Below are 24,221 nucleotides of genomic sequence, written 5' to 3'. Positions count from 1 at the left end.
TTATTTTATTATTTGAGCGGCACCACGACACACCCGCGGTAGATTTCGTCAATTAGAGGGATTTAGCAACCCTTTATAAAAATTAAAATAGAAAAATTCTGCACATTGACCTTTAGCTATAAGTTATCTCATTATATTTGTTACATTTAAATTTAAAATAAAAATAAAAATACGGATAGGAAAGTCTTAAATAAAATAAATTTTTCCAATTTTTGATGTATGTGCTAACCTTAATCTCAAATGTCTACTTAGGGCTATAACTAACGTTTATATGACAACCATTACATTAAGTTACAGGATATTAGTTAAAAGACAATCTAAATATTATGATGAAGAATTTTATGTAACTCTCCTGACTTATTTTTGCCATTTCATTTCGACAACGGTCGCATACTTATTTGCTTTACTGGCTGAGAAAGATCATAAGTAGAGCACAATTTACAAACCTATAAATTGTTGGCTCGTGATTGATTTTCGATCCGCTAAAGTTCTGTGCTGTTCAGAGTACCTCTATAAAGAGCAAGCTTATAGAACCCTAGCTATATTTTTACATGCGAATAGTCGAGCCACCAATTCTAATTCAGAATGTTAAGCGCCCATGTGCCGAAGTGCAAATTTCACAAAATAAAACGTCCATGTGACTGACATAACCTTAACCTCAATAGTTCAAAACTATGTTCAAGTATATGTTTAAACATGTGCTCCGGCTCTTATCCGGCCATAAACAAGACCTCCGTCCTTCCCTGCAATTGCAAAATCATAATACACACCGGCATCAGTCGGGCATTCTTTGCGGCTTTTCGCGAACGCCTGCTTTATGTCGTCCGCAAACTTTCTTACAACTATTCGGGCGTCAAATGTCACAGCACCGGCGTTGTCGGCATCCTTTTCATTGACTGGATGGGCAAACTGCACTTCCAGGCTCGAGGCAGTTCGTCTTATCACCCTGACCTGCATCGCGACTGAGAAAAATTGTGAACAAACAGACAATGCAGACACAATGATTATAATGTCCGGCCAAGATACTTTGCTGTGACCGTGCCATTCATTCAACGGCAAGGAGACAAGATTTGTCAGCGCGCAGCTCCAGACTAGTACTGCGAGCAAAATCTGAAACCAGACATCTTTAGTCCATTTGATGGCAATCTCCATCCTTTCCGATGAGCTAAATAACGCCGAGTCGGAAGATGCCACCCAGTTCTCGTCCTTAACGTTGAAATAGAGAGTGGCACAAGCTGCATCGTCCTCTTTGAATGAGCTCTTCAGAGTGGTAGTGATGACGAATAAAGTAAGCACTGCCAAAAACGACGCGCTGACGACCAAGACAGACATGGTTAGGAAGCTGATTTCACCGTTGACATAACCAAGAACTGGTAGACTTCCGAACATAGCGTATTCTACCATCATCAACGCCGAGCCAAAGAGAACCATTCTCTTCTGTCTGGGAGTACGGGTGCCGATAAGGACAGATGGAACATACGGCGAATTCTGATACGAGTATGATGAGACAAGACTGTCAGTGGTTATCGAAACCTTATATTTCGCGCTCAGTGCATCTGAAAGAAGAGATTCCGTAGAGTGACATTCCTTGAGCAAGATTTCAGACGCTTTCAGCTTTCGGCAATAACCGCTCGCATGAAGGGATAGAGAAACCGCAAAAGTCACGAATGCAATCATGGAGGTTTGACTCAAAAGTAGCATAGCCATAATTCCCAGTCTATGATGCAAATTTCAGTCTAGGACATAGTAAAGATTTGCAGCTGTTAAGGATGGATGGCGTGTCGAGACCTTGGACAGCACAGAATTCAATGAGGGCTGGGCACGCTGTTAAGGTTGGCGCAACCGATTTCATTTCGGTGAACTTGCGGAATCGACTTGCTTATGTGGGCACTGGCCGCCGAGTGGCTGGCTGGCTGATAGCATGACGCAATCAGGTCGAGTGCGGCCAATAAGAAGCCTTTCTAAGTTCGGACTCGCCCCTCCATTGCTTTAGCCGCATACCGCTAATTGTCTTACTATTCTATGAATGGACACGGCATATTTCTGTGTCCGGGTTCGGCATTAATAATAATCTTATGATATTAAGTTCTATTTTCGCGCTCTGTGTCTATCCCATGTTAGGGCTCGGGACCGAAGACCGGTTTGCGACCGGTCGGGACACGTGCTTCTTGTGGTGATGAGGCGTGTGCATTAGTGTACTAGTCTGAAGATTGAAGGGTTACCATATAATGCCAGTTTAACCTCATTTGTAATTGTAGTGTCACATTGTTCCGTTTCGTTTCCAAATTATTTACATTATATCTACCTGTTAGTTATAGGGCTGGACAGGCGGTACGATATCGCCAGAGGAAAATTCCTGGCGATAATTTAGGCGATACGATAGTTATGCGATATTGAAGTTGAATATCGTATCGTATCGCCGAGATTCCGCTTGATTCTCATCACGGATTCAAGGTAAATAAAGGGCGTTGAGATGGAAAGACTAAGCAATTATTCAATTAAGTGCACGCCAAAAGTCCCAGCAAATATTTGTGAGTTACAGAGATCCTGAACAGCAAACTGAAAGCAACATGGGCCACGCAATCTGAAGTTGAACCATGTTCAATAAGCAACCGCGATGAAGCTAACTACCGTCCAGAAGCATCTGACGAGTCCGAGGATGTGGATGCAGATGTGAATGAAGATGAAGTTTTTGCCTTAAGCCACTAGCTAAAATAGCGCAGATGGTAAGAGAAGACATCAAACCACCATTTGCGAGAGTACATATGCCTGAGCACCTAGTTGCATACCGTAAAGCCCTTGAAGCCAGAGTCAACACCAACAAAATGCTCACGGCCGTGGTATCGGGAGCTACAAGACAGTTAGTGCATGGGTTCATCTCAGCTATCGTTACCAGCCGCCGTGCCAGTGATCGATCCCGCTCCTGTTGTTATACCGGAGGTATGTATTCATAGCGTTGCTCTAGCGAGCAAATATATTCTAAGCGTTTTGCCAGGGTGCGAAGATTGTCACATCGGTATCGAGCGTGCGGGAGACAGCGAAATGTAAGCGAAGAAGACGCCATTGTCAAGATTGTGGCCTAGACACCTGTCCTGGAAAATTCAGAGGCAAGCAGGACAATTCTAGATGTACTGCGCACAACCCACCCGGGGACTCCCGAGCGCGGAAACGGTGCAAGATACCAGGGTGGACGGCGGATATGATCAGCGCTCATGTGTGGTACTGCTGCGAGAGCTGCGAGGAGCTGTAGTAGAACAGCCACCTCAGTAAATGTTGTTTATATATTTCGTTTTGTAAATAATGTCGTCTCTAATTTTGTTTTGTTGCAAATAATGTCGCATTTTGTATTTTGCTTGCTTGTCTCATTAATTTGTTGTTTACTGTTAGTTCTTCCTTTTTGCATTGTGAGTTACATTTTATAGCTGCATATCTTATGCCAACAAATTACTAGTGACGGAGAGCGTTTCGTAAACATCAAACCCAAACCCTTTGCTTTCGGCTGAATACGGGTATCGTACTCAAAACTAATTAATAAGGGGTTAGTAGAGAGTAAGTGCACGTAAAACTGCGCACATACAAATTTATAGTTCAATGCAGTGACGGTTGTGCGTTCAAGATGTTAGGACTTATTTGTCCCGCCACGGTAAGCGCGCCTCCTCTTTTGCTTCTCGCTAGGGCTCTCTGTAGAACCTCGATTTAGTGGTAGTATCACTAACCCTTCTGTGACGTGGTCACTAAAATGTCCTCTCATTGAGGCTCCGAAAAGATCACAAGCTCTTTATCCCGGTTATCAGAGTACGTTAAGGAGCACACTAAGCGCACTCTACTTTCTGTACGAAACATTCATAGCTAAGGAGTTTAAACTTGGTCACTAAGAAATAATAGATGATCATTAATAAATAATAGTTGGTCACTAATCAATAATCGCTTGTGTATGGAAGGTTGAATCTTGTTTTCAATGGTCTCCCATGAGGGGGACAACTGGTAGGTGTAGCCACCCTCCCAATCGTCACTACACAAAAGGATTATTTTGTGCCCAAATGGTACCCGTGCATTGCATACATTACAACGACGTATATAGTCGTTTGTTAGGCACCTGAGAACCCGAAAATGAGTGCCAACCACCTGCTTCAGTGAAAACTCGGCCGTCGTCGATGCAAGTATCATAGCTAAGCTAACATGACGTAGGGTCACATACATGACCCATTAGCCTGGTACCACGACATGCTCAATTTTCAACATCTATTTCTGTGCCTACGCCTTTCGCCGTGTAGCGAACGTTACATAGTGACGCCCTCACAGACAGCATAACTTCTCACAACATGTCTGCTAGAGATATTGGACACCTATCCTATGTACATATTCTATGAATTGGAAGAACTTCCTCATTATCTAAGTCCGCTTCATCGTGCTGCGAATCAATACCTAACTCATCGAGGCTTTGCAAAGCTCTCAACTCTCTCACAAGATATGAAGCACTCACTCGAAGTGAATAATCACCGTCTAGATTCCCGGCATTAAATTCATCTACATCTTGAAGGATCTCATCTATCATTGCCGCTATCCCACTATCGTGCAAAACACGGCCAATGGTCAAGTGGAGATTGCAAAGGACAGCAGAAGGAAGAGCATGATTTTGAGATCTTTGGCCAAACAAAACCTCTTCACCATCATTATGGCGGCGAACCGGTTCAGGCAGTAAATTATCTCTAACTAATATTCGGATGCGGTAGTGCTTATCTTGGCATTCCAGGCCAAATTGATATAAATCAAAAGCCCCATGGCTTGCAGCATCTAATAATAGTCCATTAGATGGATCGTTGATGCTGTCGCCAGTGAACAAGTTTTCCACATATTGGCCCGCAAATATAGACAGCAACTGACGTAAGCACGGACGACTACTTATACAGAAGGGGATAATATGTGCAGCTATAAGTGTTTCAGTGCCATGAGGGGGGAGTGGCGTGTCCGGCATACATTCGCTTCTTTCCATAACTCCTCCCACAACAGAAAAACTGCCATCGCGGGCAAGCAACTATATTAATGAACATTAGCCCGTTATACCCAAACACAGGGTACACGTCGTAAACCTTCTGCTTGAAATCCCTCTGCTTTCTGGTCGCTGTGCTTCTGCCGGATGGTGTGGGAGTTTTCCCCTTGGCCCTCATAGAAAGCAACAAATCCACGCACATACCACGCGTCCAATTCACTACTGTCGTCTTCAGAAGGATTTGTCCATGAAACATATCAGAAGTATCTTGCCAACTGCGAGAATCTTTCGGACTAACCGCGATCAAAGCCGAAAGCCTTCGAAAAGACGCGCCAACCGGTGATACTAACTGTAAGAGGCATCTTCGTTTCTCGGAAGTTTCTGCTAAACACTTCCAGAGATCATCTGAGAGTGACTGCGGGCTATAACCTCGCTCGAGTAGAGCGAGAGCTATTGGAACTGCGTTGAAGACACGGCTCTGATACTCGAACGCGAAAGGGAAACGAGAGAGACGGAAAATCGTTATCAATGCCTCAGTAAGAGTCTTCCGACTGGGATCGTCAGCGTAAGCACTCGAAGACATTGATAACTGGAGTTAGTTAATTTGCTGGGTATGGAGAAACGTCAGAGATGGGGTTTGGCAGTTTAATTAATTATGGAGAATGTCAAACATCCCAGTCTCCTAAGTGCTGCCAACTGCTGTCGTCCCGTGCGTTTAGTCATTATAGGATATATACGTCCGAGCGGCATTGGCTTTGCAGCCCGAACAACCACCAACGGTTTTAAACCACCGCCGACGCCTAACGTGAGTGCGGATATCCAAATATCACGGGACCCGACATACGGTGGGTGGACCGAAAACTCGAATTTCGAAAGAGAGGGGAGAAGGATTCCTGTAGGCTCCACACAACGCCTAATAATGTTATATTATATTTGAAGTATACCCAATGCACTAACGAACCTACCCTGAAAATTTTGATATCTTCGATAAAAAAAGTTATACCAAACTGTAGATAATAAGCGCAAAAATTTGAAAATAAACCCTTACCCTGGGTGACCGACCACTCTGCGGGTACCTGGAAAGAATGCTTCTCGTTGAGCCACCGCCAGGTGTTTGCCAATTCTGTGTGAGTGCTATAACTTGTGCTCTTAAGGCTAGTCTGATCTTGCATTGTAGTGTTGAGAGTTTGAAAAAGATCCCAATCGGTGGACCGCCGGAGCGGATCGTCAAGTATGCTCAGCAAATCGAGAACAATGCCTTCGAGACCGCGCAGTCTAGGGTATGCCAGATTTCGTGGAACCTCATAATCTTGGATGCTAACAGCTAGAAGGAGGAATATTTTGCAATTATGAGAGAGCGGATGGAATATGTTCGTAACACCGTCGATCATCGGCGTCGAAATGCCGCCTTGAACAACGGCCAAGTCCAGGTTCCTCAAGGACAAGCTCCCCAGCATCCACCTCAACCTCCTCAACCTTCCGACCAGCCGATTCTTCCTCAACAACAGGCACAGTTCGTTCCCCAGCAGAGACCTGAAGATATGTCTAACACGGTACATATGAATCAGCAGCCTCACCAAAGCAATCCACTCTCGCAATTTCAGCAACAAGAGTCGCAAGAACAGCCACCCCAGGCTCCTGGCCCGTGGTCGGTTCCAAACGTTTCTGGTGATCAGCCGCAATATAATGCTGCCTATCAGAATGCATTGAGGCAATTGATGAGCCAGCAACAGCAACAGCATCAACAACAGCAAAATCAACAAGGCCGGAATATGCCCCTAACCATGCAAGAACAAGGCCAAAGCGGTATTTTGTCGCAGGCTACTCCTACTCTGCAACAGAACCATCAAAATCCTAGAAATGCAGCAATATTGTCGGCGATGCAACAACATCAGGCAGCAATATTGTCGATGATGCAACAACAGCAGGCGCTGCTACAAGCCCACGGCCAACAAGGAAATGTTCCCACACAACAGCAGCAGCAATCTAATCAACAGCTTGTGCAACAGCTTAGTCAGCGATTCGCCCAGAATGGAGGGCCAAGTCCGGCTGAGCTACAAGCGGTGTTGCAACTGCTTAAGCAGCAGTAGCAACGACAGCAACAGGCCCCACAACAACAGCAACAAGCTCAGTGACGCAACAAAAACAATCGCCGCAACAGCCACAGGATTCGCAAACGAGCACATCCATGCAGCAGGACCGATCAGCGACGGGACAGATAACGAACGACGACCCCCCCCCCCCCCCCCCCCCCCCCCGAATAATTACGTGCCAAATCAACAAGCTCAAATGCAGATGTTCCGAGAACTAGTCCAATCACAAAAACAGCAAGAGCAACAGAGCGCCGTTGCTGGGCAAATGCAACAACCAAGGCGTATTGGCCAGGTGATGAATTCCACTGTTCAGCAGCAGCCAATCATGACAGAGCGTGACCAGCAATTGTCTGCTACGCACCTAGAACGACAAGAACAACAAGAACAAGACCCGCAACAGTCGCAGTAGCATCCGCCCCAGCTGGAATCGCAGCAACCGCAAGTAATGCAACCGAAATTACTCGGAATGCAGGTCGACCGGCTACGAACGTCTTGCAGACAGAGCAAGGACAAATATTAATATAATTAAGAATATTTAATTAAATGTACATCTTAAGACTTAATAGAAAAAGGTTAATCGGAGCTCCAGATATGACGAATGCACCAACAAAGAAAATAGAGAGGTTGGATTCACTCAAGCATGATCTTTTTTAGACACAGCGCATACTTTGGTTCGAGCCCAATTAAGCAGAAAACTTCTCCGCATTTTTGGTGACGAACTCCTTCCACGTGGTCGGCTTTTGTCCAAGCAGGTCGTGGCTCTCCTTCAGGTCCGCGCCTGCGTAGTACCCGGGGCCCTCCAAGAGCAGGTGGTTCTCAAGAAATTCCTGGGCCACGGCCGGCGGCAGGAACTGCTTGTACTGGTCCGTAGGGATCTGGGTCCAGGAAGCCGGCTTGCCAGTCGCCTCGGTGAATTCTTTGACGATGCGGGACGGCGAGTAGTAATCCGCAGCTTCGTAGATTTGCTTGCCCAGGACGGCGGACCGGTTCTTTATCGCCGCGACGACGAATTTTCCTGAATGAAGCGTCAGTATCGGGGAGGAAGAAACAGACGGAGAGGATCCAGGACATACCGGTGTCGCTCACCACGTCGAAGAGCGGGAAGCGGGCGGCGTCGCTGATGGGAAGCAACATCTGGTAGCTGCCGTCCTCCTTCTTCCGCAACGTGGAGATCAAGTTGCTCATGAAGTAACCCGGCAGCACAAAGGTGGCGGGCACGCCGCTGGCGCTGATGTACTTCTCGATGTCGGCCTTGCCATCAAAGTGTGGGACGTTCGGCAAGGCGCCCTTGCTGGCTTCGGTGACGTGGATCAGGGACGAGAAGATCAGATGCGAGACGCCTGCTGCCTTGGCCGCGTCGGCGACGTTCTTGCCCTGGCTGTACTCGGTGTCGCGCGACTTGGTCTCCCAGTAGTTGGTCACTAGGAAGACAGTGTGGGCATCCTGGACGGCCGGCGCCACAGACGCGACGGATGACATATCGGCCTGTATCGAATGGTCAGCATTCGATGCTAAGCATATAGCCATACTTTGTATATGTATATACATATAGAATACACATAACACAGTACATGGATGGTGACCATAATACATGGATAGAAGAGTAATACTCACCCCCATCAACTCAACACCCTTTCCCGCCAGCTCCTTGGCGGCCGGCTTGGTGGTGTCACGCGTGATGCCGCGGATCCTGAACTCCTTGGATAGGACGGGGTCGGCGAGGATGGCGCGAATGACGGAGCCGCCCTGGTTGCCCGTGGCGCCGAAGACCGTGATGAGTTTAGACATGTTCTTTGTAGAGGAAAATCTGTCAAACGAAGGCTATAATCGTGAGAATGATGTGTCGACGAGGTGTAGCGCTAACAATAGTACTGGATGTGAGGGATGAGAGTGAGAATTGTGCAGCACCTTTCGTCGACGACGCTTTTATAGCCAAGCCGTCCATCGTTGTTCGCTGAAAAGAAACCGTTTGTGGCACGCACGATGTAATTGTCTGATTTTCGCGAGTGATTTGAAAGCATGTGGACTTGACATCATCCGGTTGTTGGCGTTGCAGTTCAGCCGATGGTCGGCCATAGTTTTCGCCGATCCGCGCGGACATTGGAGCGACTCGATCGACCTTAAAGGCATCAAAACCTTCGTTAAGCTTATGTCATGGTTTTACGCGCTATACCGCTTTGGGATTGAAAACTTTAAAAACAGTAGGGTAACAATTTGGCTGTCGTCATTTAGTAACTTTTTCATCCAAACGCGGTGGTCCCAATTCTCTCCGCCAAAAAAGTCTCTGTAAAACCGAACCCTAGACAAGTTGCCGTGCCAAACGGTCTCTACGCGCCGTGGTTTTCTGTACGCGTGTCGCTCTACTGTTCAAACACGTCCTTATTCGCCCGCATCTTACCGTAGATTAGTGGTGATAGCTAGTGCCGGATAAATGGTTAAGAAAATAATATGGAATTTGTGCAACACGCGTCGGTACGCGTCGGCAAAACGATTCAGAGTGGGTTAGGGCGAAGAAAGAGAAAAGAACGGAAAAAAAAGCGTAAGTGGATGGAAAATGGGGTTTCACCATGGCTCGTCCAAGTAAGAAATCCATACAGCGGTCTATCAATGGAAGAAAGAATGCTTTGAAGAGATTTGATACAGCCAGTCAGCCTACTCAACACCATGCCGAAGAGCTCCGAGTCGTCGAAGTCCGCCTATCTCAGTCCAAAATCGAACAATGCTTTGAAGCGTTTGTGCTTTCGTCCAGAAGCTGATAAGCGTTTGAAATATACAACCCAGCCAGGCGGACCTGAAAGGTCGATACGCAGATTCAAAGCGAAATTCCGGAATGTCCACGCGTCCATAAAACCGCTAGCGGCTTTCAACTTTACAAAGACTGAAGTTTCAACTGGGCCTTTTTCTGACGAAGACAGGAGTCAGCAGGATCAGGAGTATGGACGGAGTCAGTCTACTGCAGAAGAGATCCTGAACGATCTGGAAACTGATAACGCGAATTGAGAGAACGCGATGATCTCTGAGGGATGTGAAGAAGCAACAGTTAAGAACTTTGAACGTGTTTTAATTGCGTGGAGCTAAACGAATATAGATGATTATGCCTTGGAGACTCCAGTCAATATTGTTGCCCACTTAGAGAGGATCGAGGTTCGCCTTCAGGCGCGAAAAAAAATGCCAGCAGACGAAGCTCTACAGCTCATGGTCCTAAAGCATTACTTCATGGCCCAGCTCGCCGGAAAAGGAAAGATGAAAGCTTCTATGGACTCAGTCACAATTTTGACAAGGGGTATATATGTCTCGTGTGATCAGAGGATGGGCAAATATATATGAACATACTGAGTCTTAGCAAGCGTGGCAAGCACACTAAATGGAGATCAGCACATATTGCTAACAGGTTGTCTATCCTGAATTTACCGGCTCAATGAATAAATTTTCCGTGTCGTTACCTACTATTACACGATAGTTGAAGCTTTGGGGCTTTGAATTGAAAGCTCATACTAAGGATATCTACTATGATGGTCATGAGCGACCTGAGTGGAATATCGCAAGCATCGGGCTATGACGATGCTGAACTATAGAGCAAAGATGAGAGAGTATGATCGGGAGGATTGCTCTGAAGTTATACTGCCCAAGCTTGAAGACGGCGAACAAGAAATTGTGCTCGTCACGCATGATGAATGCTATTCTAAGCAACGAACGTCAGAGTAACTTGGACGGAAAGGGGAGTCCATTATCAAGAAGAAGGGCCAGGGCTTAGGCTTAATGGTATCCGACTTTTACGGCGCATGCCATGGGTCCCTTCAATTTGAAGGACAGTATGCCCGAGCTGTCATCGAACCTGGGCAGTGTGGCGATCCACTCCACTCATTTTTTTCAAATGGATGGAATGGGTGGAAATGGAGGTCTGTGCATCCATTTCCATACATTCCATCTAGCCTGCTTGTTACGTAATCCATCCATCCATTTAAAAAAGGCGTGGAATGGATGGATGGACAGGATTTTAGGGTTCGGATTTCTTCAAGGCAAGGGGCTACCCCTGGGCTTCGGCTACGCGCTTCAGCACGCGTATAAGTAGTAAGTCTTGTGTCTTTGCTACGCTGCAGTTGCTCTTCGTCCTGCGTATCGATGGGCGTACTTCGAGAATTGGTGGGCCAGCGAAACTTCATGGATTGATACAGCAAAGAATCTCGTTCAGGGACTATGGGACTCAGAATACAGGAATCTTAACGTCTCTTCTGTACGCAGCGTGCCGTTAGATGTAACGGCGGAAGGTCTTCCATACGAAATTTAACAGAAATCGTGAAGAGAGTCGCCAGGCACTACTCACTTCTCAACAGGCGTACACTACAATAGACGAATACTGTTACGGCGGAAGAGCACGAGGACAGCAAGACTTGAACCAGATCTTGATGGGGCGGAAAACAAGATCCGATTTCTTGAAGCATACAACAAGGAGCGGGGCCGTCAATTTATATCCGTGGACTCCGCTACAGACAAAGTTTAACTATGTACATGCTGTATGGCCTTCTAGGCCTTGTACCACTCCCGTTTCGGGGCTGCCAGAAGCCAGATGTCGTCTCCTGACTCTCAACCCGACATCACCTGCGTAGGCAAGAGCCCATGACTGATCATGAGTCGTCCTCATGACTCCAGGTCGGAACTCGCGACAACAGGACGCCGATACTTTGGCCCCTTGGATACCTGAGAGGCCGGTGCGGCTCGCGATGACGCTGCGATGATGCGGCTCAGAAGTCAGAGCTTCATGACAAATACGAAGAGTGGCAACGTTTACACCTGGACTCGGACCAGGATGTTGTTGATCCGTTAGCATATTGGCACGAGAAACGAAGTCTTTATCCCCGGCTAACTCAATGGCGCTCGACGTTCTCTCCGTTGCACCTACGAGTGCAGATGTGGAGAGGTTGTTCTCATCTTGCGGTGGAATGTTACGCTCTTCGCGTAATCGTATTGGGGCCATGTCAGGAACCGCTCCTGAGGTTTCGTACCTTCGTTCCTGTCTCGGCGCTTGGAGCCCCACCGAGGCCCCACCGAGGCCCCACCTAGGCTCCACCGACTCGAGGCCGACACGTCGTCCGCGGATACGAAAAGTTTTGCTTATTTGTTTTGTAATTATTTAGTGCTTATTGGTTGTAGAGGCTCGGACCGGGCCGAGGGAGGAGTAATAAGAAACGCTCGTTCCCCGTCCGAGTCCTCATTGATAATATTCTAAAATATATCGTTACAAGCCATCCAGCTCCACGTAACATATAGTGCAATTCCCGTCAACCCTTACATTATATTATCAATCCGTGGCCGTGATAAACACAACACGTTAACCGACCGACGAAATGGACCCTACCGACATGACTAGTTACCTCCAGCTCCTCCAGCAGACGATCGAGCAACAGAAGGAGATGATCGCGCAACAGAATGTAGCTCTGGTTCGACAGCAGGAGCAGACAGAAAAATTGCAGGCAATGTTTACGGAAAACATGCTGCAGCCGATGACGCAACAGGCTGGGGAGGGAAACCCGGAGCCTAAGGCGACAGAGAAAGAGACACCCACGACCCAAGGCCGGAAGGCCAAAGAACCGGACACCTTCAGCTCGGGGCCCGAGAAAGTCGATCGCTTCCTCTCCGAATTCTCCACTTACATGGAACTTACGGGGTTCGACAAGGAGTCCCAGCGCCGCAAGCTGCTTCGCTTTAAGAGCTACCTTCGTGGACCAGCTCACGACTGGGTTAAGCCGCTTGTCGACCAGACGAATGAGGACTTTAATGAGTTCGAAGGTTTAGTCGCGGAGTTCGCGAAAACCTTCGGCGACCCTGACAAACCGGGAACGTCCTTGCGGAAGATCCGACGGCTGAAGCAGAAGACCTCGGTGTCTGTGTACGTAGCGCAATTTGGAGCGCTGATGGTGCATTTGGGTTGGAACGACAAGGCCCTTTGCGACCAATTTTATGACGGACTGAAGGACCACATTAAGGACGAGTTATCCAGAATTGGCAAACCGACAACGTTACCTGAGATGCGCGCGTTAGCACTTAGGGTCGACTCGCGACACATGGAACGACAAATGGAAAAGGGGCGGCCCAATTCGTTTATATCACAGACATACCATCCGACAGCGGACCCTGCTGAACCCGAACCTATGCAGCTTGACTTAGCCAAGCTCGGAAATCAGGACCGAATCGACAAACAGGAGCGAGATCGCCGTTTACGACTTGGACTCTGCTTTATCTGCGCAGAGAGGGGACACCTGAGTGCTGCATGCCCGAAGAAGCCAAAAAACGACTACGCTCAGTAGCTCTGGACGCGTTACTGAGCAGCGATAAGGCGTCCAATCTCCTCAGCGTTCATGTCAAGGTGTTGAACAGGGGCGAGCCGATTCTGCTTTCGGCACAGATTGACTCCGGGGCGTCTCACAGCTTTGTCGATAAGGGGTTCGTGGAAGGGAGGAATTAACAGACGAAAACAAGAGGAAATATTAGGGTCGAACTGGCGGACGGTACAACGATAAGAACAACACAGGTTGTCGAAGTAGTGGTTGACGTTAATTGAACCGGTATGACATTAGAACTAATTGTCATCCCACTACACATGCGGACATTATCCTGGGATTCGATTGGTTGGAACGATACAACCCTGACATCGATTGGCGAAACAAGACGGTAGATCTCACGCGGACAGTGTTGGGAAACATCGTAACTGATAGGAAGAGTGAATTGGAAAACGTACCGGCGGAGTACCACGATCTGGAAGCAGCCTTCCTGAAACAAAATGCCGACAAGTTACCGCCGACGAAACCTTACGATCACAAGATAGAACTCGAACCCGGAGCAACAGTGCCGAAGGCGCGAATCTACGCTCTGTCCGACCCCGAACTCGCAACGTTGAAAGAATACCTGGAAGAGAACTTAGCGAAGGGATTCATCAGGAAGTCATCGTCACCAATGAGCGCACCGCTGTTCTTCGTCGCGAAAAAGGATCTGACTTTGAGACCGGTAATCGACTATCGAGCGTTAAATAAAGTGACGGTTAAGAACGGATACCCACTGCCGTTGATAGGGGATCTGTTAGATCGGGTACGAGGAGCAATAATATTCACAAGGTTGGACCTTCGTGGAGCGTATAATCTGGTGAGGATCGCGGTGGGCCATGAGTGGAAAACAGCCTTCAAGACTCGGTTCGGTCAATACGAATATTTGGTGATGCCGTTTGGATTAACCAATGCCCCGGCCACATTCCAAAGCCTCATGAATGACGTCCACCATGAGTTCCTGGATGTGTGCGCAATCGTGTACCTCGACGATATTTTGATATTCTCCCCCGACCTAGAGACGCATAAACAACAAGTTCGACAGATTCTTCGGACACTAATTGCCAATCATCTGTACGTCAAGGGCGAGAAGAGCGAGTTTCATGTGAAAAAGACCGATTTCCTAGGCTACACAGTGTCGACCGAAGGCGTGGAAATGAATGACGACAAGGTTAGTGCTATCAAAGACTGGCCCGCTCCGAAGAACTTGAGGGCGTTGCAACGCTTTCTGGGATTTGCAAACTTCTACCGGCAATTCATCAGTGATTATTCGACAAAGCATCAAAAGTTTGCACCGCTGCTAAAGAAGGGCGCACCATTCGTATGGACAGACGCGATCGAAGAGGCTTTCCAAAATTTCAAGAACGCGTTTACATCTGCACCGCTGTTGCGGCACTTCGACCCCGCGCGAGAGACCATCATCGAAACTGACGCATCAGGGACAACCATTGCAGCAATATTGAGTCAGCGAGACCACGAACAGGACAGATTTCGACCGGTAGCCTACTTTAGCCGCTCACTTAAGACTGCGGAACGAAACTACCACGTACACGACCAAGAGTTGTTGGCTATCATTGAAGCCATGAAGACCTGGCGGCACTATATCCTTAGTCTCACGACGAAATGCAAGGTGTATACCGACCATAAGAATCTAGAATACTTCACGACGCGCCACGACATTTCCAAACGACAATTGCGATGGTCCGAGCTATTGGGCAACTTCAGCATTATTGTGGTTTTCCGCAAGGGACAAGAGAATAGTCGCGCTGATGCATTATCTAGGATGATTGAGACGAATGAGGAGAAGGTAAAGGGTGTGTTGATGGCGCAGGACATTGAAATTGAGACGGCGACGCAGTTAAGTATTGTACAATTGATGATGGAAACAGAAGGCGAGCTAGAGACAAGAATCAGAGAGAACATGTTCAATGACGAATGGTTGAGTGGATTGGTTAAGAGGTTGGATGAACGGAAGGACGACGGGTCGACTGAGAAGAGGGACGAGCAGGGGTACTCTCTGGTGGAAGGGTTGGTGTATCACAATAGCCGACTGTGTGTACCAAACGACGAGGCTCTACGCACGGATATTCTTTCCTCTTACCACGACAGCATAACGGCGGGGCACCCGGGACGAGCACGGACTTATGACCTGGTTGGTCGCGACGTCTTCTGGCCAGGAATGCGGCGATTCATCAACAAATTCGTGGACTCCTGTGAACGATGTCAACGCACGAAGATTTCTCGCCGACTGCCATTCGGAACCTTGCAGTCTCTACCTGTGCCGGAGCGATCGTGGACGTCATTATCCATGGACTTCATAGTGGGCCTACCGGTATCTGATGGCTATGACTCCATTCTCGTCGTGGTAGATCGCCTCACGAAAATGGCACACTTCATTGCAGTAACCAAGACAATCACAGCTATCGATTTGGCGGATCTCTTTATCATGCACATCTTCGCGAATCACGGTGTCCCAACGGATATCGTCTCGGACCGAGGCTCGGTCTTCCTGTCCAGGTTCTGGACAACATTCCTAGAGACGACTCAAACCAAAGGGAAATATTCAACAGCGTTTCACCCTCAAACCGACGGACAGACTGAGCGAGTCAACCAATCGTTAGAACAATACTTGCGACTGTATACGACGCGGCGACAGGACAATTGGGTTGAACTGTTGCCGTTCGCACAGTTCACCTATAATAACACGGTCAATGCTTCCATTCAGACGACACCATTTTTCGCGAACTATGGCTACCATCCCACATACCACTTTGATGTTCCCGCGGGGGCAGCCGGGGCAGCCATGACGACGGAAGGTCATGAACGTCTCGAAAGATTGGAGGAGCTACACACCGAAGTTCGAAGTTGTATGCTGGCAGCACAGCAGGAACATGCACGCTATTTCGATAAACACCCTCGGGATCACTCTTTCAAAATCGGTACTAGAGTCTTGTTGTCACGAAGAAATTTGAAAACCAAGAGTCCGTCCGCAAAGCTCGACGAGAGATACCTGGGACCATTCACCGTGACGGAGCGTATCGGTAGGACCGCTTATCGATTAGATCTACCAACCAATATGCGGATCCATAACGTCTTTCATGTCTCGTTACTGAAAGAGTTTGTGGAGTCCGATCTCCCGCGTCGCCCGGTGCCACCACCGCCTCCAATCGAAATCGACTCCGAGTTCGAGTACGAGGTCGATGAGATTATCAACAGCCGCCGGACAAAGAAGGGTGTGGAATACCGCGTTACGTGGCTAGGGTATCATGAACAGACCTGGGAACCACTCTCGCACTTGACACGTTGTGTTAACTTGGTTCGTGAATTTCACCGTCGTTACCCCCGGAAGCCGCGACCGGCTGATCTGGACTCTTACTTGCAGCCGAGCCCTTGACGAGGGGAGAATGTCAGGAACCGCTCCTGAGGTTTCGTACCTTCGTTCCTGTCTCGGCGCTTGGCGCCCCACCGAGGCCCCACCGAGGCCCCACCTAGGCTCCACCGACTCGAGGCCGACACGTCGTCCGCGGATACGAAAAGTTTTGCTTATTTGTTTTGTAATTATTTAGTGCTTATTGGTTGTAGAGGCTCGGACCGGGCCGAGGGAGGAGTAATAAGAAACGCTCGTTCCCCGTCCGAGTCCTCATTGATAATATTCTAAAATATATCGTTACAAGCCATCCAGCTCCACGTAACATATAGTGCAATTCCCGTCAACCCTTACAGGCCAATACAATAGGTATTGTGCAGACTCAGCGCTCTTGGCAAAAGGCGGGTCTTATTCAATGTAACGAGCACCTTCTACAGCTGCCCGAGTCGCATAGGAAATCGCTCAAGGAGTGGAATCAGTTGTTAGGTGGTTAGACGGGAGAAGAGGAGGGATGTAATGGACAGCGCCGCGCTTGCGGTGTGCGGCGTGCGGCGTGCGGCGTGCGGCGTGCGGCGTGCGGGGGAGCGGCGAGGGAGATCGTGTTGGGGGGTTGAGTTGTTGGTTGGTGCCCCTCGTCGGGTGGTGTGTTCTTTGTTGGTCTCTTGCTCGTACGTCGTTGTCTTGGTTTTGTTGGTCTCTTGCTTGCGTTGCGCGTTTGTTGTCTTTGGGTTTGCGTGCTTTTGCGTGTGTTCTACGTGTACATAGGTTAGTAGACGCCTGACAGAGCATAAAAGGAGGGATTTGTCCTCGCTGTCAGGTCAAGCACGAAGTCTTGTATTCTTGTAATAAATTTGTTTATTCAAGTTTGCCTTCTAGTCCAGTCCGTCCCTCCTCGAGTTCGTGCTCTCGAGTCATCCCGTTACAGCAATGCTGTGCTACGCACTTACTGTCGCAGCCATCGCGGCTCGAGATTGCTGTTCGATCGCATGGGCATTTGTTCTCCATGTATCCGAAGTTTCATTGCGAATACAATTTATCGAGCGAGTCTGGGGATACGCCAAAAGGCAAACACGAGCGGAGTGCGACTATTCCTTCGCGGCGTTGAGAGAAAGGGTTTGTTCCTGAGGACCTGGTATGAAATTACGAACGGATGACGTAATAGACGGCGCCCCTGACGTCACGACTGCAAAATCTTTTCTCCGTGTCTGCTTCCGATATTACGTCATGAGTTGACGTTCTTTCGTTTTGGTTCTTTGGCTGATGCCAATGTACATGAATAGTGATTTGCTTGTTTGCTTGTTTGTTTCGTGCGCCCGGCTTAGTCCGAGGCTAGAAGTCTTTGTTGCAAGTTAGACGCCGAGAAGTGTATATAACGAAGGTTTAATACTCACTCTCCGGCATAGTTGATATTCTAAAATATATCAACATAAGCCTCAAGCTTTCAGGTCCATATAGTATTTAGGGTTCCTGACCAGTGAACTCTCACAGGGTTCCCCGTATTTTGTCGGAGGTCCTGTCACGGGCTGAGCCCGATAAACGGCTTCGCCCGCGCTCCCTCTGATTGGGGGGCAGCGCCTGATAAGGGAGGGTTGCGCCCGATAAGCAGTTTGGCTTCTGGTCCCCGGTATACCGGGAGGGGTTATATATCGTGTTCCGTTCTCTTTTGTCCTTTCTTTCCTTCTTTTTCTTTTCTTAACGAATCCTTTCTGTACATGTCTATTTTTGTAGATAATAAAGGTTTGCCCCCTTTACAAATCTAGTGTCAGAGGCGATTTATTAGGCATCGCACTTGGTAGGGCCGATCAGCTTGTCACGGGCAACAGGTCTAATCCAGAGAAGAGAAAATGTGCGACATAGCAGTTATCACGTATGGTCTAATTTGTTGAAATATATGACTATATTAAAGCACACACAAACTGACACTATTAAACTACAAGATGACCTCTATATATACTTGGGACCTTGTCTTCTGGAACGTTCTAGACATACAATTGGAATCTTCCAGACATTCCATGAATACCCAATTGCGTCATCGTTACACATTGCTAGAATATTCCACAATCTACGATCGTAGGCTAGTGTTCTACACATTTCCACACATAATTGACCAAACTATTTGAAAGAGCAGACAATGGTACTTTTCTGTTGGGCTTGATTATGAAGTATGACGTGTGACTATGATCATTGCAAACTGTAATAAAGGGGACAAATAAGACAGTATTGATGAGAAATGACATTGCGGCTGTTGTGGACTTGGGAGGGGTCCGAGGGGATTCATTCATAATACATCTTTATTCACCCCCATAACCGCTGCATCAAAATCTGATCAAGCATTTCAGGGCATTGGAGTCTCGAATACATATCATCGTATAAATACAATATTTTGAACATTAATGTCTAGTGGTGTCCGGCTTTTTGGACAAGAAGAGATTCTCACTACACCGCAGGTTCTTCACGTAACGATTCCAACACCTCGCGCACCTCAGGACAATCCAGCTCTTTAAGAGTCTCATTCCAAAGGCGGTCCATGAATCTGTTGCCCTGCTCGGTGTACATAAAAGCATGGAATCTAGCCAAGTTAGCGTAAATAAGCTTCGCTATCATCAAAAGTTTAGAGTTGGGGGAAATTTAAAGATATGAGACATACGGATGGATTTCCCAATCACTTAAAAAGCTCCCGTGACTTTCCTCGCCTCTAGCCACGGCCGCATCTATATATCTCCATGCTGCATTGTTCACAGAGGTACCCAACAGCGTCGCGAGCGGCCAGGCGAACACCCTCATAAGGAAAGGAAGATTGCGAAAAAAGCCGGTACCTGGAGTGAAGGTCGGATCAACGACATTGATCACTGTATTTTCCGCCTTTGTGATCTTGCTCAGCTTTAACGTAAGCATTAATACCATAGCCTTGGTCGTGTCGTATCTCTTTTTGGCTGCAGAAGCGTTCCATCCTTCTTGTTTATCAAGGGAGTGAATTAATGGCACTTCGTTCAGTTCGGACAATTCGGCAATCAGAGCTGCGCCGGAAGCCACCAACGTGAGTCGACCTGGAGTGCCGGATGGGTTATTCTTCAATGATGGGAGCAGGAGCAAGGCTAGCAGTGCTGTGGATAGGTAGTTGACCTGGAACGTTTCCTCGTGTCCGGTGGACAAGCTGATATCGAATGCCATGTTCATAATGCCCGCGCTAAGTATAGCGATATCCAAACGGGAGAGGGCTGCGCATTTCCGAGCAAATCCTCGTATCGATTCATAAGAACTCAGATCTAGGTGCCATACATCGACCTTGGCTTCCGGATACAGTTTGCGCAAGGGAGCTGCAGCTTCTTCCCCTTTCTTAAGAGACCGTACAGCGAGAATAAGGTGGGAGAGTTGAAGTGATAGCAGGAGTCGCCCACATTCTAGACCAATCCCGGTGTTACCGCCTGTTATAACGGCAGTTTGCTGCGTGACCGAGTTCGATTCAAGAGGTGGTTTGGGATTCGGTCGTATCTGATGTTTAATGAAGATTTTGAGGAAGGTATCCTTGCCTGGTGGTAGAGAAATAGAGCCCACAGGAGCAGCCATCGGACGCCTAATGTTTGGAATGTCAACTTTGAGTGCAGTGACTTAAAAAAGGAATTCAAATTGAATGGAGTTGCGTTGAAAGAATTGTTTGATGTCTACATGAAGGCAGTACGCTCTATTATATACCGTATCGGCCGCTGAGTATATCATTGATGCCATTTATTGAAGGACACGGGGATTGCCGGCCAAGGAAAGGCTTAGGTGGGGCCGCCTATGTCCCGATGTGGAAAACGATGTGGTCGCCTCACTTTATTTTCGGCCACCCGTGTCAGACTTTAGTGTTAAACCTTCGAGGCACCTAGTAATTATATGTACCGGTAGACTCGTTGTTGGGAATTCTTTCAATTTCTCTCGCTTGCTCACCGGCCAGACCAGATTGACTTCCAAAACGAGATTATTGTGATGCCACAGCAGCTTGTCTTTGTGTTAACCGATGGTTCCGCCAGGATCCGATCCCCCGAGCGGCAGCTCATACGACGGCACTGCATGCGACAGAAAAATAAGCAGCCAGATTCCCGTCGCTCTAGGCGCGAAGCTGCTCGAGTTGCAGCTGGGTATTCGCGCAAATTCGAGAAGCATGACCAAAAGAGTAGTCCGGGCCACAGCCAATCCCTCCTGAAGACCGAGATGTGTCTGCCTCAGAGATGTCCGCGGGAGAACGGCGAAGGCAGGCCTCCGATGAACAAGGTACGGTACCGCCGCCGCCGCCATCAGACTGGGCGCTTTTCCAGTTCCCAGAGGTGTTGGATATGCCCTCTCAGGAGTTAATGCATCAATGTACGTAAAGCCCTCAAAACTGTTGTACTTAGGCTACTAAGCGGAGATGTTTACTCTTAGACTTCATCCGCAATCCGATCAGAGATCTACTGTTTCCATTCAAGCTTTTCGATATCTTGGTTGACTTTGGCCAGGAGCCATTTTGGTGTTTTCAATGGCTCGTTTCTGAACAGCTGTGTTTCTGCGCCATCTTACTATTAACCTCCGCTTCTAACGACCTGATATTACGACGACCGCTATCAAACACCACATGCCGCCATCTCCGACGCACTTTACCCATTCTGAACAAGCGACTCTCTGATACGGATGCGCACAGACACGACATGATCCTCTACGTCGTTGGCATTCTGGCTTCGATCGCCATTCTCTTCGGCGACTACAATGCTGCCAAAATGCATGCGGCGGGCCTCTCGGAGATAATACGCCTACGTGGCGGATTCGGGGCCGTTAACTATAATCCCTTAATACAACTCTCGATAGATCGGTATGGGTTACCTGTGCACTAGCCATCTCTAGCGAGGATACTGATCTAGTGCAGCCTGAATTTTTCAAGTTTTCTTGTCACCAAACTCTGGACACCGATCTACAACAGCTCCATCTGGAAAGAACCCGTCTTCCCAGCTGAAGTTACGAATCTTTATCATTTACAAGGCATGTTTTGCGTCGATGGGCTCGTCGATTCAAATGTAGCGACCGTGTTCCACAATCTCCAGTATACCACGATACTCTTTAACAAGCATTATCACAATCAGACCCCGATTGATGGAATGTTTATCCGAGAGTGTCTGGGATTTGTGCATTCTAGTCTCATAGAACTCGAGGGCCGGCTCGAAAACCAACTGTCTGAGTGCCTTCGTCTAGGAACGATGGCCTTCCTCGCAACAACGTTTCGGCTGCCGGATTTGTACGAGCAACACTACTGCAAGACTCTGGCCAACAAGCTCCAACTTTCATACGCCACCACTAAAGCTTCAACTCCAGACCTACATAGGGCGATAGATATTTGGTTGATCTTAGTCTGCCTAATCTCCACTGATAATGTAGACGAACGATATACATGCGCAATTTGGAAGGCAATCGCGACAGGTGGGTTGTCTTGGAACGAGACACGCAGATATTTGAAGGAAGTTATGTGGATTGACGCTTTTCATGATGACATCGGAAGGAGAGCTTTTGCTGCGTTGAAGTCCCGGATTGGGCCTTTTACTGTTTCTGAGTATCGTGTGTAATGATATCTAAGCAGCCGCCGGGATAGAATATACATTAAGGACAAGATTCAGTGCTCGTCTCTTAATGTTTGTAGACTTTCTGGCCTAGAGCGAAATATGGCTAAGACGCAGTCCGTCGCGAAAGCTAGGGGTTACAAGTCTAACAGTCAGCGCACAATAGGTATCAATTTAAATCCAGCTAAGAAATGAAGTTCTATGTACACGCAGGCGACAGAATAAAAGGGAAGGATAAATTATGGGGGGCGCAGGCGCGCAATGAATTCCGAGCCTTTTTCTATTTGACAACTATGTTGCACCGCGGACACTACTCATCCACTTAGCAGACGCGCAGACTGGTTTAACATGCAGAAGGCGGTCACGTGGTCGCGACCAACGAGATTGGAGCCGTTCGGTTCGACAGGAATCTTCTCCGCAGCTTGGCTTCCGGGCCCCGGCGGCGCAGCCGGCCTCGTACCGCGTGCTAACTTACACACCCTATATGGTACGAGCGGACCGCGAACCAAGTTCATACCGACGCTCGCCATTGAATGGGCTCTTCCGGGGCTTAACCCGGCTAGGGGTGGGTACGATTTGCGAGCAACTCGTAACACGCAATCGTATAGTCTATACGATTACTATACGATTGGCTGTAAAAGTTTACGATTAACTATACGAGCAATCACCTGAGTCGCTCGCAACAAATCGTATAGTCAGGCACGTGACCTAAGGCTTAATAAGGTTTAAAGAAGAATGAAGTACAAATGCCTAATTACATGTCCGATTCCTTCGCGTATTGATCTGCCAGTAATGTGAGTGTCCTCATAGTCCCCGATTCCAACCAGTTGTGATAGGACATGTTAGTTGTAGATTTCGATCTAGCAGAGTCCTTGATAGACCAATTCCGACAGTGCTTGCAAGTTATCAGCTGATCGTTCCTAAGCTTTTTGGATCGCTTAGCCTTCCACTGTTGGCTTAGAGTTGTAACTTCAAACTGCTCCCAGAGCCAGTGATTCGCAGTCCCACGTGTAGGTTGAGAAGAAATCACATCGTCCGTGATGACTGGTGAGATCCCTTGCGCTTCCTCAGTCAAGTTCCTCGACAATGGTCGATCGACAATCTGGCTAATACAATCCTCCGGCCCTAGCTCAAAGGAGCTCTCAATTGGTGACTGTAGGCCGCTGGCGAGCGAGACGTTCTCCATAGGCTCCTCTCCTTCGTACCCATCATTCAATAGCACGTAATCTATAGCCAGCTGGCGACGAGAACGTGTAGAAGGCTCCATGTCGAAGGCGCCAATGCAGTAATGAATAGTAACTTCCTCTAATTGTTGATAATATTTCAGAGGACAAGAGGCAAAAAGGGGTTCCCGGCAGGGGTTATAACCCTACCTTCCTAATTAGGAAGACGATTACTATACGATTACTATACGATTTCAAACTATACTATACGATTACTTTACGACTAAACCTTAATTTTTACGATTAACTTTACGAATAATCTCCAAAGTTGACGGTACCGTAATCGTACCCACCCCTAAACCCGGCTAGGCATAGGGCTGTTGACGATACGATATCGGCACTATTTTTCCATATCGTCAATCGGCATCGTCTAACTGGAAGTCTGCCGATACGATATCGTCACCGATAATTGGAAGTGGCCCGTAGAAATTGGGCTCGGGCTCACCTACCAAAACGGAAAAGTCTTGTGCCGTTGGCATCATTAACTCATCCAGATTCATTTATTCGTCATCATCCAGAAACGTGTGACACGGATCAACAGAGCGTGTAAGCAGTAAGCAGCGTGTAAGCAGTAAGCCGTCGTTGTAGCGAGCTCTCGAACTTAGAACTAGTAACAACCAGATTATTTGATGACCACCCCTTGTCAAAGATGGCTCTGTAAATG

General features: G+C 47.9%; 8 protein-coding genes across 8 annotated transcripts; 3 read left to right on the top strand and 5 right to left on the bottom strand.

Moving 5' to 3' along the window:
- Positions 1-266: 266 nt before the first annotated feature.
- POJ06DRAFT_258358 (uncharacterized protein) lies at positions 267-1,883 on the bottom strand. The gene has a single exon (XM_056188262.1). The coding sequence runs from the start codon at positions 1,705-1,707 to the stop codon at positions 691-693; it is 1,017 nt and encodes a 338-aa protein (XP_056042376.1). The 5' UTR covers positions 1,708-1,883; the 3' UTR covers positions 267-690.
- Positions 1,884-4,097: 2,214 nt separating this feature from the next.
- Positions 4,098-5,702, bottom strand: POJ06DRAFT_213263 (uncharacterized protein). Its single transcript, XM_056185480.1, has 2 exons — positions 5,091-5,702; positions 4,098-5,035 (listed from the first exon to the last, which is right to left on the bottom strand). Exons 1-2 carry the CDS (start codon positions 5,571-5,573, stop codon positions 4,352-4,354), a joined length of 1,167 nt encoding a protein of 388 aa, XP_056042375.1. The 5' UTR covers positions 5,574-5,702; the 3' UTR covers positions 4,098-4,351.
- A 373-nt stretch (positions 5,703-6,075) lies between these two features.
- POJ06DRAFT_302787 (uncharacterized protein) lies at positions 6,076-7,080 on the top strand (the record flags this gene model as incomplete). Its single annotated transcript, XM_056190777.1, has 3 exons — positions 6,076-6,117; positions 6,145-6,270; positions 6,319-7,080. 3 exons carry the CDS (start codon positions 6,076-6,078, stop codon positions 7,078-7,080), a joined length of 930 nt encoding a protein of 309 aa, XP_056042374.1.
- Positions 7,081-7,511: 431 nt separating this feature from the next.
- POJ06DRAFT_258353 (uncharacterized protein) lies at positions 7,512-9,168 on the bottom strand. The gene is made up of 3 exons (XM_056188261.1): positions 8,698-9,168; positions 8,157-8,568; positions 7,512-8,098 (listed from the first exon to the last, which is right to left on the bottom strand). Exons 1-3 carry the CDS (start codon positions 8,869-8,871, stop codon positions 7,767-7,769), a joined length of 918 nt encoding a protein of 305 aa, XP_056042373.1. The 5' UTR covers positions 8,872-9,168; the 3' UTR covers positions 7,512-7,766.
- A 462-nt stretch (positions 9,169-9,630) lies between these two features.
- POJ06DRAFT_144443 (uncharacterized protein) lies at positions 9,631-10,167 on the top strand. The gene has a single exon (XM_056184577.1). The coding sequence runs from the start codon at positions 9,748-9,750 to the stop codon at positions 10,081-10,083; it is 336 nt and encodes a 111-aa protein (XP_056042372.1). The 5' UTR covers positions 9,631-9,747; the 3' UTR covers positions 10,084-10,167.
- An 8,708-nt stretch (positions 10,168-18,875) lies between these two features.
- Positions 18,876-20,334, bottom strand: POJ06DRAFT_213257 (putative short-chain dehydrogenase reductase family protein-2; the record flags this gene model as incomplete). Its single annotated transcript, XM_056185479.1, has 2 exons — positions 18,876-19,336; positions 19,415-20,334. The coding sequence occupies 2 exons, from the start codon at positions 20,332-20,334 to the stop codon at positions 19,204-19,206; spliced, it is 1,053 nt and encodes a 350-aa protein (XP_056042371.1). The 3' UTR covers positions 18,876-19,203.
- A 482-nt stretch (positions 20,335-20,816) lies between these two features.
- On the top strand, positions 20,817-22,494 carry POJ06DRAFT_292581 (uncharacterized protein). The gene is made up of 3 exons (XM_056190400.1): positions 20,817-21,111; positions 21,172-21,595; positions 21,650-22,494. The coding sequence occupies exons 1-3, from the start codon at positions 20,979-20,981 to the stop codon at positions 22,338-22,340; spliced, it is 1,248 nt and encodes a 415-aa protein (XP_056042370.1). The 5' UTR covers positions 20,817-20,978; the 3' UTR covers positions 22,341-22,494.
- Positions 22,495-23,084: 590 nt separating this feature from the next.
- Positions 23,085-23,858, bottom strand: POJ06DRAFT_258341 (uncharacterized protein; the record flags this gene model as incomplete). Its single annotated transcript, XM_056188260.1, has 1 exon — positions 23,085-23,858. A coding segment is annotated over exon 1 (443 nt), but the record flags the coding sequence as incomplete, so codon positions are not given.
- Between the last annotated feature and the right edge of the window lie 363 nt (positions 23,859-24,221).

This window comes from Lipomyces tetrasporus, assembly GCF_029532465.1.
Source record: "Lipomyces tetrasporus strain NRRL Y-64009 chromosome Unknown POJ06scaffold_8, whole genome shotgun sequence".
Lineage (NCBI taxonomy): Eukaryota > Fungi > Ascomycota > Lipomycetes > Lipomycetales > Lipomycetaceae > Lipomyces > Lipomyces tetrasporus.
The sequence above is the reverse complement of the archived record's forward strand: the minus strand, read 5'-3'. Positions and strand labels throughout refer to the sequence as shown.

Coding starts and splice junctions, on each gene's coding strand:
- POJ06DRAFT_258358 (XM_056188262.1), bottom strand. CDS start 1,707: ATGGCTATGCTACTTTTGAGTCAAACCTCCATGATTGCATTCGTGACT.
- POJ06DRAFT_213263 (XM_056185480.1), bottom strand. CDS start 5,573: ATGTCTTCGAGTGCTTACGCTGACGATCCCAGTCGGAAGACTCTTACT. Junction 5,036..5,090: donor AGAGGGATTTCAAGCAGAAG/GTTTACGACGTG, acceptor TCATTAATATAG/TTGCTTGCCCGCGATGGCAG.
- POJ06DRAFT_258353 (XM_056188261.1), bottom strand. CDS start 8,871: ATGTCTAAACTCATCACGGTCTTCGGCGCCACGGGCAACCAGGGCGGC. Junction 8,569..8,697: donor AGGGTGTTGAGTTGATGGGG/GTGAGTATTACT, acceptor CATTCGATACAG/GCCGATATGTCATCCGTCGC. Junction 8,099..8,156: donor CGACGTGGTGAGCGACACCG/GTATGTCCTGGA, acceptor CGCTTCATTCAG/GAAAATTCGTCGTCGCGGCG.
- POJ06DRAFT_144443 (XM_056184577.1), top strand. CDS start 9,748: ATGCCGAAGAGCTCCGAGTCGTCGAAGTCCGCCTATCTCAGTCCAAAA.
- POJ06DRAFT_292581 (XM_056190400.1), top strand. CDS start 20,979: ATGTCCGCGGGAGAACGGCGAAGGCAGGCCTCCGATGAACAAGGTACG. Junction 21,112..21,171: donor TCAGGAGTTAATGCATCAAT/GTACGTAAAGCC, acceptor GTTTACTCTTAG/ACTTCATCCGCAATCCGATC. Junction 21,596..21,649: donor ATACAACTCTCGATAGATCG/GTATGGGTTACC, acceptor GATCTAGTGCAG/CCTGAATTTTTCAAGTTTTC.